The sequence below is a fragment of the Lepidochelys kempii genome, chromosome 8, assembly GCF_965140265.1.
Source record: "Lepidochelys kempii isolate rLepKem1 chromosome 8, rLepKem1.hap2, whole genome shotgun sequence".
Classification (NCBI taxonomy): domain Eukaryota; kingdom Metazoa; phylum Chordata; order Testudines; family Cheloniidae; genus Lepidochelys; species Lepidochelys kempii.
The window spans coordinates 52,988,369-53,004,744 of NC_133263.1; the positions used below are offsets into that span (position 1 = coordinate 52,988,369).

The window sequence follows — 16,376 nt, forward strand, 5'->3', positions numbered from 1 at the left end:
AACAGAGCTGGGCTTTTCCTGCCTCTTCTATAACAATGATCCTGTGGGCTGAGAGGAGTTGGTGATGCCTTAGGAATCCAGCTTGCTCTCCCAGCTCAGCCGTTCTAAACAGGAATCAAGCATTCTTCACCATGAACCAATAAGCAGACAGGACCTAATGCCCAAGCATGTTCAGATCTGTCGAGTGAGCTGGTGCCATTTTCACCATGAATTTTCTGGACGTGTCCACATTCAAAATGGTTTCCTCATCTCTCTTAAGGAATGAGGCAGATACATTGTTTATTCATTGCAATTTCTTTACAATTAGTTTTTTTGGGGAGAAGGGGTACTGAGACATCCCCAGCTTTCTTGCTGAGTAACTCATTGCTTCCATGTTAAAAGGGAACATTGAACTGAAGTTGTTCTGACAATGATCTATTACTGGCCGTACAGGAGTGCTTGGGTTGCATTATTACAGTTTTACCTTTTTAACTTGGCAGGAATGAATTTAAAACACAAAAGACAGGGCTTCCCCAAACCACCAGTCTTCTGTCTTCCCTCTGGAGGCTACACAACTGCAATTGACTAACCAGAGCTGGGCTGGGATAAAAACAAAAAAGGAAACAAAAAGCTATGTCACTAGTGAGCAGAAATGGCTCCATGGAAGAGAGGAGAACCATTTATACCAAATAGATTAGCTCAAAATCAGAAAAGGAAAGACATTTTACTTTAATTGTATTACAAGCAATAAAACGTGCAAACAGAGAACTGTATACAAGTAGTGAACAATGCCAGCGTACAACAGGGAGTTGAGAAGCTTCACGCATGTAGCAGCTCCATCTCGGAACATTGAAGTATAAGGAAATAACGTGGCTGAGATGTTCAGCTCTGTCTAGTGAATTTAACCACCCTCTATTAATGGTACATGGTGCCTTCTCCCTCTAAATGGCTTTGAAAAATCTCATCCTGCCTCCATAGCCTTGAATTGCATATGGCTGTAACCATGGCCTGACTTCGGTAGTGATGCAAATGGTGCTGGAAGCTATGTGTAGGGGCGAGTATGTCAGAAAGGCGAGCATGATATGCCATTTTGGTACTCTTTGTGGGTCAAATTCAGCTGGGGATACAACAGCCCCTGAAGTCAATCACAGCTGTGCGTACTTAGGGAAGGGCTACATTTGAGCCTAGGCACGGTGGGGTTAGTGCGACATTAATGTGTTTGTGTGCGCTACACTGACATCAGAAGGGAGATAACCAAGGCTAGTTTTCATCCAGTTAGTGTGGGTAACAAGAGCTGTAAAGACCCAGTGGCATGGACCCTGGGATGGGCTGGCAACCCAGGTATGTACCCAAGGTCCCTGGTGGGCTTGCACTGGGACAGCTACCCCAGGCCAGAGCCCGCTTTGCCATGTTCTCACTATCAGTGTTCCCCAAACCAGCTAGATGAAAGGTCCCTTTGTGTCAATTACACTTTTAGTTGTGGTGTACCCGTACCCTCACACTCTCTGCTTAGTCAATTTTCTGATGCTTCCTCTTTCCTCCAGGGCTTAATAGAAATGATGCTAAGATGCTGTAGACTCTAATCAAGAATGAGACCCTCTTGCTAGCTGATATTTTTTAAACCCTCCTGTAGCTTTTAGTGCAGGTGTACAAGTTCTAAAGGATGGTTCAAACCCTACTATGGCCAAAGGGTGTCATGTTCTATTAAATCCTGTAGGACTTTTCCATAAAGATCTATGGGTGGATTTTCAAAAAGCCCAAGGTTCGGTGAAGCACACATCCCTCTGCCTTTCAGTAGACCCTGTGCTCCTAAGGTGCTTTTGGAAATCTGACCCTACCTTTGTTTTAGGCACCAAAGCTCTGATCCAGGTACCCCCTATTAGCAGGTGCGGCCCCTTGTAGAGTGCACCCACAGAGTGCCAGATGAGTGCAGCTTCCACCCTGAGCCACTCAATTGGCTTGTGGCCAGCTGCCCCTGCAATTTACACCATAAGGTCACCAGCAAATGTATCCCAGAGAACTCCCTGTGCACCAGAACTTCTTCCTCCAGGCTCCAGTCACTGGAATTTGGCTGGGGCCTGTAGGAAGGATTAAAGCCTGGTATAAATGACCCCAGCCCTCAACCAGAAACTGCATTAACTAAGCACACAGTAATCTGTCTCCCCCCTTAGTGGCCCCTGAAGAGCCAGGTCCTCAGAAAGAGCATTCCGGGGTATGCTGGTCTAATGTAGGGCATCCCATCGTCCACAGCTCTTTGCTCTCCACCAGGCAAACGGATGCCTGCTGGTATCCTCTACCTGGAGCAACCTAGAACTCATCGCTCTGGCATCGGTAGTCTGTGGAGGCGGGTGTGGGGGAGGGAGATGCTCATGTTTAAGCATTGCACTTTAAAAGCTGGAACTGGAGGGCTGAAAAATTGAGTGAGGCAGAAATGGGCTGTGGTTGACTGCCTGCTGTCGAAGGGCTCTGGGCATGCTGAAAGCTAAATGAAAAGCACCTCGGCTGCGCGTGCTCCCACTCGCTCGGATTTGCTGGTTGGTTACCTCTGCAGGAGTAGCTCCAACTGCACTGACACAGCGACTGAGGGAAAAACAGAGCTCAGCAACCTCGTTGCCAGGCTGTCTGGCAGCACCTCCACATTGGCCACCCTCTGTGCTAGTCGCTGGTGAATGAGCTAGCTTCCTGCAGCGAGCCTCGCCTGAGATCATGAGCTCTCAGCGCGCCTCAGGCCTTCCCCCCGAAGGCTCACGCCCACAGACACCTGCTCTGACAGCGGAAGAGAGACCCAGAACAAACATAGCATCGTGGATCCTGTAGCACGGAAGCTGCTTGTATTTTTTTCTTTTTTAAATGCAGTTTCTACCGTAGTATGGCTCCCCAGGCTCTTTTCCACAGCTTGACGCTCCCTCCTCCCCGGTCCACCACAGCCGCCCATTGCAGTGTAAATTTTGTACAGTTCCAAAAGCAAAGTCTTGTTTCCTGGGAAAAAAAATAAATCATTAAAAACTTACTTATTGCCATGTGTCTTTGGAAAGCAAAACAGAACCTGGCGCATTTCTTTGTATTATGCCTCCTGTGCGTTGGCATGAGATGTGTATGGTCAAAACGAAAAGCTATGTGAAATAAATATGGAAAGTTCTTTAGCAGCTGATGTATCCTGCCTTTTCTTCTGTGCCGCGAGTTTAAATTAACGTTTCTCCTGCCCACAGACTGGAGACAAGCCGTAACTCTGTACCCTTCCTGTAGCACTTTTCATCCAAGGATTGCAAAGAGCTTCACCAGACGAGTGAACTGAGCACCATCTTCTGAAGTACTTTTGGTGCTGACCACTATCAGAGACAGGATAACAGACTAGATGGACAACTTGTTTCCCCAAATCTGGCCATTCCTAAGCCTCACCATACTGTTGTGAAGTAGGTGTCTATTAGCTGCCCCCTGTTACCACTGGGGAACGCAAGGCACAGAGAAATTGAGTCTGAGATTTTCAAAAGAAGGGAAAGGAAGTTGGATGCCCAACTCCCACTGAGTTCCTTGGAACTGGGCACCTAACCCCTGAACCACCTTTTCAAAGCCTCTAGATCTCTCAGCGCAATGAGAACAGATCCCACAAATCCAAGCTCGAATGACTTACCATTTTAAAACCCTTTTTGTCACTGACCAAGAGAGGCCCTGCCTCAACCAGCTTCCTAGCCCCCCGCAAACAGGGCTCCGGCCAACAGGGGTGGGAAAGCACATGCACCGCTGCTGGGGGGAAGGGGCTGCTGGAAGAGATGCAGCTGAAGAAGGAGAGAGGGGGTGCGTGACGGCTGAGGACCGGGCTGAGGGGGAGCTAAGCGCGTTGCGGGGGGGGTGCACTATACCAGACCCCTTTCTGCACCCCTCGGTGACTAGAGGTCACTAATAAATGGGCACTGTCAAGCCACTGAGTTTGTACAGTGCCTAGCACAAAGGGGGCTGGGTCCAAGTCTGGGGCACCTATACCTCTCCACCATGACCAGTAACAGGCTCTGGCAATAAGGCCTTCCTTCAAACATCCTGTCAGGAAGGGTCTCTTTGGGGGCCTCAATATTCACTTTAAAAACCGACCTGTTCAACACACCCCACAAAGCTCTGCATGGGCATCACCAAAGGAGCTGATGCCGAGAGGGAGAAGCAAACAGCTAGCAGCCATGTTGGCCTCTGCTGGGTTAGAAGGGGAAGGGTGGGAGCAAACAGGTAAGTAGAGACACTTCCTCTTCTGGCATCTAAGCCAGCCTCACTAGCTGGGATCCCACAGCGATGGGGGAGAGGGGATAAAAGTGCAAGCAGAACGGGAGGAAAACAGACACACAAACCGTTTTTCAAATGGTCCAAACAGCATCCTTTTGGCTGGCTACCTTTCCTCCCACCTTGCTGGCCCATGTTTACATGGAACATGACACTTGTTTCTGTACCCATGGCTAGGTTTTCCCAGCCAGACTGGCCTTACAATGTTTCCAATTTTGTCAATTTGTAACCTCCCTCTTCCCCCCGCCACTATCCATTCCCTCTATACAGCTCAGCTCTTGGGGGAGCTGTTTGAGCCCCTCGCTCACTCTGTGACCTCTCCTGTTCTGGGGAATGAAGTAACAGGATGGACATTACTACAAAGCAGAAGCATCTGAGCAGCGTGTTCCCAGGCACATAACTGGAGTGCTGGTCATGGCGGGAGGTTCCTCTCCGCAGTGCTGCACGTTGCTTCTGCCTCAAGCTATGCTGCTGCAATCCCATTGCCCTCAGTTGCATTTCACTGGATATCAATGAGGGCAGAGCTGGTCTGGTACTGGATGTGCCGGGAAAGGGATTTCAGAAGCTAGAATTCCATTGGTTTTCCAGGAGGCCCTCAGCACATGGCTGCTTTGGTAAACAGAACAGGAGGGACAAGGGCTTTCCGTGCCTGAAGAAACAGAAATGATGAATACAAATAGGCCCCGTCTCCTACCAGACCTCTCCCAGTTGGCTCTCTTAGCACTTCTGTATAGCCGCTTGCAGCCTTCCACCGCCAGCCACAGAGCAGAGCTGTGCACTAAGCCGCAGTAGCATGAAATAAACGACGCAGGAAAACGAATGCTTTGTCCATTTCAGGGGCCTGCCCACACACTACTCACACTTGCAGGAGTATTCAGAACTATATGGTTCTTGTGGAGCGAGGCCCTTCCTACACGAGGGTGTGGTGGCTTTATATATTTTAATCATTTTAACATTTAATGCTTCTCAATTAAAGTGATTTCCTGGAGTGGATGCCAAGCTTAGTTTGTATGCACATTAACCACTTTGTGTATCGGTAGTTAAAGGCACTGAGGGATTTAAACAGCAATCCACAAGGCTGCTGGGGAAAGGTTTGGCAGAATAAAGCAGATTATAAACAATAATATATGTCTCGCTCTCTTTTTTTTTTGGAAGGGCTCCAAACTCACAAACAGACCTAAAGTGCTATAAACATATCCAGGCCTAAGCTCCCGAAATGTACTGCATGAAAGCTGTGGGCAATGCTGCTGCCACTTTTCATCCATGCGCACGTGTATTTTAAGAGAGCTTTTTATTACACAAACTGTCCATCAAATAGAACCTCCCTGAGGAAGATTAAAATGCAAACAGGGATAACCTTCGATGTGAAAGGAAAAATAAATCCCAGGCAAGGACAAGGTGGCTGCAGCATGTTAAGGCAATACAGGAAGGTGACCTCCCTATTCTTTAACCTCTACCCAGCTCCACTGTAGCACAAGACAGGGTCTTAATTTTGTACAACACTGCATCCGATCCAAAATAAACAGCAATGTAACCACAGTGATCTTGGGTTTACATATCCCCCTCACATACGGATGGATGCAAAAGCAACTGACAAACTTTCAGTATTGTACAAACATATGTGCACAATATACCTATATACACGCACACTTGTGAGAGAGGGTAATATACACACTTCACACATATGGAGTTGAGATCTATATAATTAACTGCAGTCATGTGACAAATTGTGGAACCAGGTGATAAACTTGTCGTGTACCTTTGACCACCACACCAACTTATTTTGACATCCATTTATAAGCAATGCATCACCATCCGACGTGGGCACACTTTGCATGGTGTTGTGTTATTGACATTTCACATAGGAGGAGAGAAACTTTTGCACAGCCCCTTGCAGACACAATCATAAAGACAGAGCGATCTGGTTAGTCAGCTAAGTGTTTTCGAGTTTCCATCGCTCGGTCAGTGGAAGGCCTAGGTTAAGGAAGGCGACTCCTCCTAGCCATGCCCAATTTCACACCACTGTATTCCCAAGAGGAATGTTGGGGATATGCCATTGGATTCTCTAGAGCTTTAATCAAAAATGACTTGGGGGCAGGTGGGAGAGAGAACGCTTCAGTCTCTGTTGAAACATTTACCTTAAGTGACTGGAATTAAACACCATGAGTTGTGGTGCACAGGTAAACTTTAATTTTTAACAGCAACTATGTAAGAATTTACATACACTAATCCAGATAGTTTGTGGATATTTCTCCAGCTTCATCCTTTAAGCCTGATTGCCGCTGGTCCTCTTCTGTTCTGTGGTTACCCTTTAATGTTCCCCTGGAGTTAGTGGAACTTCAGTAGGCAACTGCTAATGCTCAGCAGTGCAGCACATGCTTATCGCCTGGACGTACAGTCCCTCCAACGCTCTGCAGCTGTCATTTGGTTAAACACAGCCAGAGGTTAAGCAACTTCAGAGCAAACAGAAATGGACCCATAAGAATCACAACCTTTTCTACCCTAAAGGAACCAATAATTTAAAAAATAATTGTGTATGAGTCCACAGCTCCTGCTGTTCTGCTTCTGTGGGATGAGCACCATTCATGACATTTCCTGGCTTTCACACACAACATAAAAAGTCGAAAGCAATAAGCTCGATTCTTATTCTGCACAGCAACTGCCAATTTATTTTTGGTGCCACACGGCTACATCTAATCCATACCAGATCATGACAGTCCTGATTTGAGAGCATGCATGTGTGTTTCTATGTTACTACAGCCACCTGGTGCAGTTGCCTTTAACGTATATCATACTTATACTCACAGCCTGGCGGACCATACAATAGGACACCTTTGCGTAGCACATATGATTTCCTCCTGCTGTTTTATCCAAAGTGCACGAATTCTCCAATAAATATTTGTTTCTATCAAAATGTGCATCTGCTTCACTGTTTTGAATGGACTGGTTGTGTATATAAGCAAACGTGCTTATACGGCCCACCACACTTAAAAATGTAGCCCAGAAACCCAATTTCACGTTTAAAGTTTTCTTTGAGTTGTGAACTTCGAGCAGATCCAAAGCCCATTAAGTCAATGACAAGACTCCCATTTGGAGAAGAGGATTAAAATTCAAAATGATCTGAAGTAAATAGGATAAAATTCAATAAGGACAAATGCAAAGTACTCCACTTAGGAAGGAACAATCAGTTGTATGACTGCCTAGGAAGGAGTACTGCAGAAAGGGATCTGGGGGTCAATAGTTGATACAAGCTAAATATGAGTCAGCGGTGTAACACTGTTTCAAAAAAAAGCAAACATAATTTTGGGATGTATTAGCAGGAGTCTTGTAAGCAAGACACAAGAAGTAATTCTTCCGCTCTACTCTGCGCTGATTAGGCCTCAACTGGAGTATTGTGTCCAATTCTGGGCACCACATTTCAAGTAAAATGTGGACAAATTGGAGAAAGTCCTGAGAAGAGCAACAAAAATGATTTAAGATCTAGAAAACACGACCTATGAGGGAAGATTGAAGAAATTGGGTTTGTTTAGTCTGGAAAAGAGAAGACTGAGCGGGGACATGGTAACAATTTTCCAGTACAGAAAAGGTTGTTACAAGGGGGAGGGAGGGAAATGTATTCTCCTTAACCTCTGAGGATAGGGCAACAAATAACAGGGACAGGGAGGTTTAGCTTGGACAATAGGAAAAACCTCCTGTCAAGTTAAGCATTGGAATAAATTGCCTACGGAGGTTGTGGAATCTCCATCACTGGAGATTTTTAAGAGCAGGTTAGACAAACACCTGTCAGGGATGGTCTAGATAATACTTAGTCCTGCCATGAGTGCAGGGGACTGGACTAGATGACCTCTCGAGGTCTTTTCCATTCCTATGATTCTATAAGCAGCTGATTTTAAAAAGTGCTAAGAACTCAGCAGCTCTCATTCACTTCTGGCTCAGGAACTACTTGGCTACAGTCAGGAAAAAAAATCACATGGTAAATAAGGGGGAACATCTACCATCTTCAGGTATTGCTCAGGTTTTTCTCCTGGAAGCTCTGCAGTGCTACACTATTATGCGTATAAACAACCTTGTCTGCAACTGCAGAGTTTGGACCAGTAAATGGCTGCTATGGAGGGAGAGATTTTCTCACACACAACAAAGTACAGCAAATCTTGGTAGGTTTAACAAGGGTCTGGTGCCATATTGCAGCTATAGTCAATGGACCAAGGGACAATTCCCATTTGACTCAATGGGTCTCAGGCTTTGGATGCATTGTGGGAAGGAGATCGTGTCCAAGGAGTTCAGGTTCTACTCATTATAGTACAGATTCTCTAAAGATCCATCCACACTGTGTATCCTACTGGACTGAGGGGCTCTTAATAGTGCCATTAGGAGGCTCTCAGTGCAGTAATTCTCTGACAATAAAAACGTGGTTTGGTCTTGCAGTATAGGTAGGTCTGACCCACATTTTAAATGTCCCTGAACAGTGCTATCAGTGTAGACTTGGACCACAGCACTGTGACATGGTTAACACAAGTAGGGACCCCCCCACTAGCAATTAAACTGCAGTCATATACATATTCTCTGCACTTCCACAACCCCCTCCAAAACAGAAGCCATTCCTAATGGATCCTCAGCACTCTCTCCAAGGCCAGTTAGTTTCGGACAGATTCTTGGTGATTCTTACAGCTCACTAGCATCTGCACCTGCCCTATGGAGAGTTAAAAACGTGGTTCAAACCTATCTACACTACAAACCAAACCATGTTTTTACTGTCAGAGAACTACTTCCACATGACAAGGAGTTGGAGATAAAAGTAACTCACTGGTGACAACATTTTTACTCTGCAATATTTTCCCTTTAATAAGCAGTTGCATGAATGATAAAATTATATTTTGTGACTTCACTCAAGATACGGGCACAGTACTGACGTCTCTCCTCCTCTTACATCATTTATGGTGCACTAATGTACTTCATATCTAGAATACAGAGTGACACACACTAAAAACCCCATCATCTCCCATGGAACTGAGCAGGAGATTGCACTGGCTCAGTCTTTGTTTTTGTCATTTTCTTTTTGAAGAACACTTTCTGGAATACCCCTCTGAGTGGAGTGCGCTGGTACATCTGAAAGGCCCCAGTGCCAATCGCTTCACAGGAATCAGGCCACTACCCCCGTCCAAAGACCAGAAAGGAACAACGTATGACCTTGTGCTCTCTCTTTTATTTATAGTATTTGTCTGGGCCAAGGGAAATACAGCTCAGCTTCCCTCAATGGTACCACACCTGATTTCCCTAGATCTCATTTGGTCACATCTGAATCTTCAGTGCTGAATTGATCACCTCTCACTAGTCATGTATATTTTTCAAAAGAGCAGCCACGTCTAAATATAGTCAGATGTTGTCTGAGTCCCCCCCACCCACCCAGAGCAGTAATAAATTCCAGAGCATGCAAAAATGGATTCTATTATGCAGTGTATACTCCTTCCAAAGACTTATGCTGGTAGATTTGCCAGGCACCCAGCCGTCCCAAACGTCATGCCCGACTCTCAAAAAACAATGCATATTAAAGAGGGTTGTGGGGGTTAGAATGGGGATGGGGTGGGGGTTATTGCCGTTTCTGTCCACTCTGAAAGCCCCGTGCTGGTGCAGTCCTTCTGGTTAGGTTTTGCCAGCCGTGTGCTGTTGCAGCAGGGAAGTGATTGCTTTACAGTCTGTCACCTCTTCAGGCAGGCAGCCTTCTTGGTCCAAGAGGGTGGGATCAGCTCCAGACTTCAGCAGCAGCTCCACAATGTCAAAAAACTCACAGGCGGAGGCTGGAGACAAAGGGTAGAGTTAATCTGGTGTTACAATTCTGCAGCGATGGGCATTCAAGAGCTGCAACAGTGAATGCCAGCTGCCTCCAGGCTAGAGCTCAAGCATGGTACAGGGCATCCTATACCCACACCGAACATCTTCTGGTGCTAGGAAATGCCATTTCGGCTTTTGGCAGCATATGGTAAATATTGCTTTGGGAAGCAATTAGCACAAATTATTTGGATTTTGATTTACTATTGCAATGGGAAGGGACACTACAAACTAGACATTTCTGTTTGTCCTGACCCTTGATATATGGTTTGGAACGAGAACTCGAGGGTTCCTCTGGAGTCCTGCCTCCATGAGAGCATGCATTTGCACACAGAACAAGGCAGGGCTTTTAGAGACCCCTGCTTCATTTCATACGCCCCTTAACCCATCATGCAGCAGGAGGCAGGGCTTCTCTGGAGCCAGGTCTAGTTCAGAGATCATTACCATTCTCTTGCTTCCCTGCCTCAGCCCATGACCTCCCCATTGAGACACACTTTCGATGTAAAAAGACATGTTATTCCACAACTCCACCTGAGCCCACCCCCCCATACATGCGGCTTGGTGCCCATTCGTTTCCAGCACAGAGAGGCGTTACTGCGAGGTGGAAACTACCAGGCAGGCACGAACAACTCCTTTTTTCAAATTCTCATTACTCGGCCAAAACCAAACCAAATTCCACCCCTCCCGAAGGGCTCCCTCCCTGCCAAACTGCCACTTCCTACCCTCACCCAATTCAACAAGGGCCTTTTTCAATAATAGGAAAAGAGCCGAGCCTGTTGACATTGTCTGAAGATCTGGCCCCTGGATTTTACCTTAAAATAACGTTGTGGCACAGACTTCCTGTAAGACTTAAAATGTCTCAGTGCTGATCTGCCTTCTGAGACTGTCAGGAGGGCAGTTTCCTGTCTGTTAATTGTTGGTTTTAATTATATTTCAGGCACTTTAACAAATTTAGCGGTTTACTCTTCTATGCCGCTAGATGTAGTAATTAGTGTCTTTTACATTACACTGCAGTTTCCAACAGATCCAAGGGGACAAGCAGCAAAGTTTAATCAAAGTAAACTCGAGATGTGATTGGAGCTTATGTTAAAACAAGGAGTGACGGGACTGATGACAAAGCAGCAGGTAGGATGCAGGAAGAGAGAGAAGTGCCAAATGGAGCGGCACAGGAGAGAGCAACATCCAGCAAGACCTCAGGGAGCCTTTAAGAAAGGGGCATTTCCAGAGAGCTGAGGGAGCCATGCAAGGGAACCCAATATCATGGTTTCCCATGGAGGCAAGTCTGTGTGATCCTGAGCAGCTGGTCCTGAGACGGAGACATTTCAGAACCTGCATCTCCAGGGAAGTGACAGATCTTTATGAAATTGGCATCTCTACACTTCAAACGCGAAAGCGGTGCTGCTGTAGTGCTTCGGTGTAGACACTACTGATGCCAGCGGGAGGGGTGCTCCTGCCTGCGTAGGTAATCCACCTCCCTGACAGAAGATTCGACACCAGGGGTTAGGTAGGTATAGCTTAATCTCTCAGGGGTGCTGATTTTTTACACCCCTGAGAGATGTTGTTATACCCACGTAAGATCCAAGTGTAGACTAGCCTTCATTCTCTGTTTCAAATATACTGCAAAGAAAAATGGCTAGCTTTTGCACCAGCCGAGGGTCTGATCCTGAAGGGTGCTAAGTACCTCCATCCCCAAACGACTCTCAGCAGGCGTTCAGCACTTCTCGGGACCAGGCCCAACATGAGGCAATGTGTTGGCCCTGTTGCTATACTGGGAAATCCAAGTGGTCATCAGCCCATCTCAGAAAAGCATGAACAAGTCCCTGGAGGTTTGTACAGCTGCTGAATTTATGGCACCCTGGGAACCTCTATTTGTCAAGTGCCAGAGAGGTGGCCCTGACGCTGGCACAGGTGAAGATGAATTTTCATTCAGCGCAGTTCGCCTGCTGACTCCATTAATCCTCAGGGTTTTGATGATGAATTTCATTTTTTTTTATTTTCACTCCAACATCCCCTCCCACAGCACAGAATGAGCAGAACAGATGGTGCTTTACAAGGAAGACAGAGCACCCATGGGGATACAGAACCTGCCCACTCTGAAATCACGTGACTGCAAGTGCAAGGAGAAGCCTTGATTTCCTCTGGGAGACACAGAGGCAATGATTTTAGTATTCCCTGTGGGTAGGGGTGGAGGGGGAGCATGGTGAGGAGGAGCAGGAGACTAACAGGGCATTTACAAGGGAGACCATGCTCATACTGATCAACTCTGCAATAAGCACCGCATATAACCACAAGCACCAAATGCCTAGAAGCCACTGAATCCTACCCGGGAGCAAAGGCAGATGGGTGCATTTGGAACTCATAACATGCAGCCCATTTGGAAGGCACATACTGGAGTGTTGCCTCCACTTAACCTCCGATCAAACCCAGGGTCAGAGTCAATTGTAACGAGCCAGGATTTATAACCCATCTAGGACAGAGTTTGACACCTGCTGTAATCAGGAGAGCTGTCACCACAAGGACAGCTGTCAGACCAAAGTAACTCATAAAGGGGGATGGCTAAATCCCCCAAAACAGTCTCTGTCTTACTGTCCTCGCTCCTGGAATGTAACTGCTTCACAGTTTACTGTAAAGCTGCAACAAAAGGAGATACTGCAGTCAAACCCAAAAGGAGACACATTATTCAGGCTATCGTGTGTCTCTGTTGCAATTAATAACCCCATTATGCAGCACCAGCAACAATCATACTTGAGGATTTTCAGAAAATTTTAGTTCTAAGTAATAATCACTTGAGTCAAAACAATTTTTTAAATTAACTGGATCTTTTCAGGCTTCACATAACATATTACTAGTGCTACAGAACGGGGAGACGGAAAAGAGGGAAGAAACGTTTTACAGATTGAATTCAGACACATTCAGACAGGGAGAACAGGGAGGTAGAATGGACCCGAGTGGTACGGATCCAAGCAGGTGTTCTTGTGGATTAGTGATAGTGAAGGGGATGGGGAGTGAGCGTATACCCAAATGGTGGGGAAGGAAGAGGGAGGAACAAACATTGTGTCAGTATAGCAACTGAAGGTAAAATATTTTTCACTCTGAAAAGAATTTTTTATTCAAACTATACAGGTTTAAAAAAAAAAAAGGCTTTTTTGGCCTGCACATATCGTGGCTTTTACTCCAAGGGAAACTACCGCCTTGATCATATTGCTGTCCAGAATTTTCACCAAGCGTTGGTACTGTAACTTAAATAAAGAGTAGAGAAAAAACATTTCCCTTTCCCCCCACAGTTACTCCGTGCACTTGACGGCACTTTGTGCAGAGTCATTTTCATGGCTTCCCCTGTACAGTCAGCGAGTTTCCCTTTTGTTTGTGTGGCTCTAAGACAAAGCAACAAGAGACCAAAAGAGACAAGGTGGGTGAAGTAATATCTGTTCTATTACCTCACCCACCTTGTCTCGCTAATATCCTGGGACCAACATGGCTACAACACATTGCATATAAGAGATCAAAATCACATTGTTTAAAAAATGGAAACTGTGATTATAACCCCCCTACCCCCGCAACTTGGCAGGGTGACGCAGGGGCATGTAGTAGTCCACATTACTTTACCTCATTTTTTAAAAATGACGAGGTTTTTAAGTTGACCTCTTTTAATTCTACCACCAGTGAATCTGATCAAAACCTCTGAAAACAAATAATATCATAAATATAATACAACTTGCCTCTTTTGCTTCAGGCAGATACTGCTGGATAGTCTGATCATGTGGCTGAGAAAATTACCAGTTAGCCCCAAAACTCATAACCAGTTTAATCACTGTAGATGGGTGCTAGGAGTCTGCACAAGGGGAAAGGTGAGGAGTCCTCCCCACAGGCTGGAGAGTGGGAGGGGAGATGCTATATGGGAGCTACTCCAGCCCAATGGCTAAAGTAGCCTCTGTCACCCTTGGGCCCCCTCTGCTGCAGGAAGGATTGGAAGACCCGGCCCTCTCCTCTTGTGCAATGAAACTGCATGCATCCCACAGCTATGAAACCATCCGCACCTATGCACCAGGTGGTAGGATCTGCCCCTTAATAAGGAAAGGACAAAGCTCCGACTGAGACAGACAAAGAGAAAGCACAACGTGAGGATAAAAGGTGACTAAGACAGTGTTATTCAGACAGCTGAGCCACCACTGTTTGTTAAAATAAGCAATGATCTATTTCAATTGGGGTGACAGGAATGGCTGTGTTTGAAATAAGAGGAACAATGGACTGTACATGAAGGGGCATGTGGGGAAAAGTCACAAAGTATCAGACTGAATGAACCCTGTGTCCAGACACCCCAGAATTTAGGCAGATTTAGATCCAGATCCAAACTCTGCATCTTGGGCTGATCTCTACAATCATTTTGCTATCCTGTTGCTGTCCTTGTGGTACGGGTCTGAAGGAGGACCAGGCACAAATACTACCCGAGCGACAGGTGTCACTAATTACACAGCGATTATAAAATGACGATAAATTATTTAATTTAGGAAAATATTCTGGTAGATTTATCAGCCTTTTTTTGTTCACTCTCTGCACATCAGCACTGTGTATCATTTTAGTCTCTGTTTGTCTCTTTTGTATCGATCACAATTTTCACTAAAAAGACTATACAAAAACTTTAGACCCTCAAGTCAGGTTTTTACAAGTCAAAGCTAATTACGATTCAACTGCAGGAGTGACACATGCCATAGTTTCAAGAAGTAGGAGAGATGCTCTTTGTTTGTTAAGTGCAGAACCTCTGAGGCTGGTGCTGCCAGCGTAAGCTAGGCTTGTAACTTGTTCGTTGTCAGTTCAAGCCACGGCAATCTTCTCTAAAAGAAAAATTCACTGTACTGTTTCTGCAACATCCTCCTGTCCCACACGGCTTGTCCAGGATAGGAAAGCCAGTGCTCTTTGATATGATTCCTCCAACGCTTTACTGCTAACAGGTCCAACAGCCACATTTCTGGCAACTGAGATTCCTTGGTATGCTACACACTACCCTGCATCCGGAACAGGACTGCAAAAGACTTTATACAGAAAGTGAATCACTAATCAAAGGGAAAAGGAAGGCTTCACAGTGAGATTTAAGGAAGGGAACTGAGTCAGCGAGTGCAATGGAGGAAGAGTGTCCCAAACATGGGCAGATGGAGCAGTCCAAGTGAAGAAAGCCCTGTTAACCATGCGGAGTGGAGGAGACACAGAGGGAGCCAAGAATGGAGAGAAAGAAGGTGAAGGTGGGGTCCAGACAGCTGTTAGGAGACAGTAAAGGTGAGAGAGGATGGGGCCTCCCCCAGTGTAGTCCACAGTGCTACCAGGCCAACACCAGCACATTAATATGATGAGATTCTAAAGATCACTTGCTGAAACATTTGCACACCACTTTCCCACACTTTTCACTAGGATTTGCTGTTGGAGTTAGCCGGCCTGGTTAATCCAGCTCCAGTTTCTGGACAGCTCCCTGCTTCCACTTCTTCTGAAATTTGTTTTACACATATTGTTTATTCAAACAGAAAACTCATGCAGTTAATAGGCAAACATGTAAATCCAAAACCAGCTTACCATAATGCAGTGCGGTCTGGCCTTCATCATCCTGAAAAACAAAGAGACCTGGGTTTAGAGGCACATGCAGGTTCTAGGGGTATAAATAAGTTAACAACTAACCAGTCAGAGCAATTTATTAAATTAACGAGACAACTAGCACACAGCACCATGCTAAACAGCAGTCAGAATTCTACTGAATCTTCTGCCTTTCATGGGCTCAGCACACTGTGAACACACGTCAGCAACTCATAAGAATGCCTAGTGACATCACAATGTCAGCGTAACGCAGTTCAGAGCACGGATACTTCTAGCTCCGAAAAATCAAGGATTCTAGCACGACAGCCAAATGCGGGGTCCCTGGCCAGTCCTGCGACTGCAATGCAACACTGGAAGGAAGGAAGGAGGCTGAGTGCATTGCCAGAGGTGCTCTCCAAGCAAGATCTCTGACAGCTGTTCAGGTGAAGGCAAAGCTCCCAGGCAGCTTTTCATAATTATTAGAGGGATAACCTCAATATCAAAGCCAATATTTCTTCTCTCAATAAAGCAGGCTCTATGAGCCAAGACTGCATATGTGCTACTGCTTTAGTGCAAAATGGATGCAGTCTTAGCCTCAGAATTCCTGCTGGCAATTAAGGGTAATATTTTCAAAGTAGACTATGTGACTGACTATGCTCCTAGGTGACTTAGGAGCCTTTCACTTTTGAAGATTTCCCCCTAAATCATTACTATATGAAGAGCTTTGAGAGATGTTTATGATTAAT

General features: G+C 45.8%; 1 protein-coding gene across 5 annotated transcripts in view; it reads right to left on the reverse strand.

The window, feature by feature from the left end:
• Positions 1–689: 689 nt before the first annotated feature.
• The window catches only part of ACBD6 (acyl-CoA binding domain containing 6), a 149,435-nt gene continuing 133,748 nt past the window's right edge, over positions 690–16,376 (reverse strand). For 3 of the 5 annotated variants that reach the window (XM_073356570.1, XM_073356573.1, XM_073356575.1), the window contains 2 exons: positions 15,634–15,664; positions 690–2,958 (listed from right to left, as the gene is read on the reverse strand). In XM_073356570.1, coding sequence (XP_073212671.1) covers positions 2,684–2,958; positions 15,634–15,664 — 306 coding nt within the window. In that variant the 3' untranslated portion in view covers positions 690–2,683. Of the gene's footprint in view, positions 2,959–6,412; positions 10,041–15,633; positions 15,665–16,376 lie in introns of those variants that run through there. The other 2 variants (XM_073356574.1, XM_073356576.1) reach the window with 1 other exon arrangement.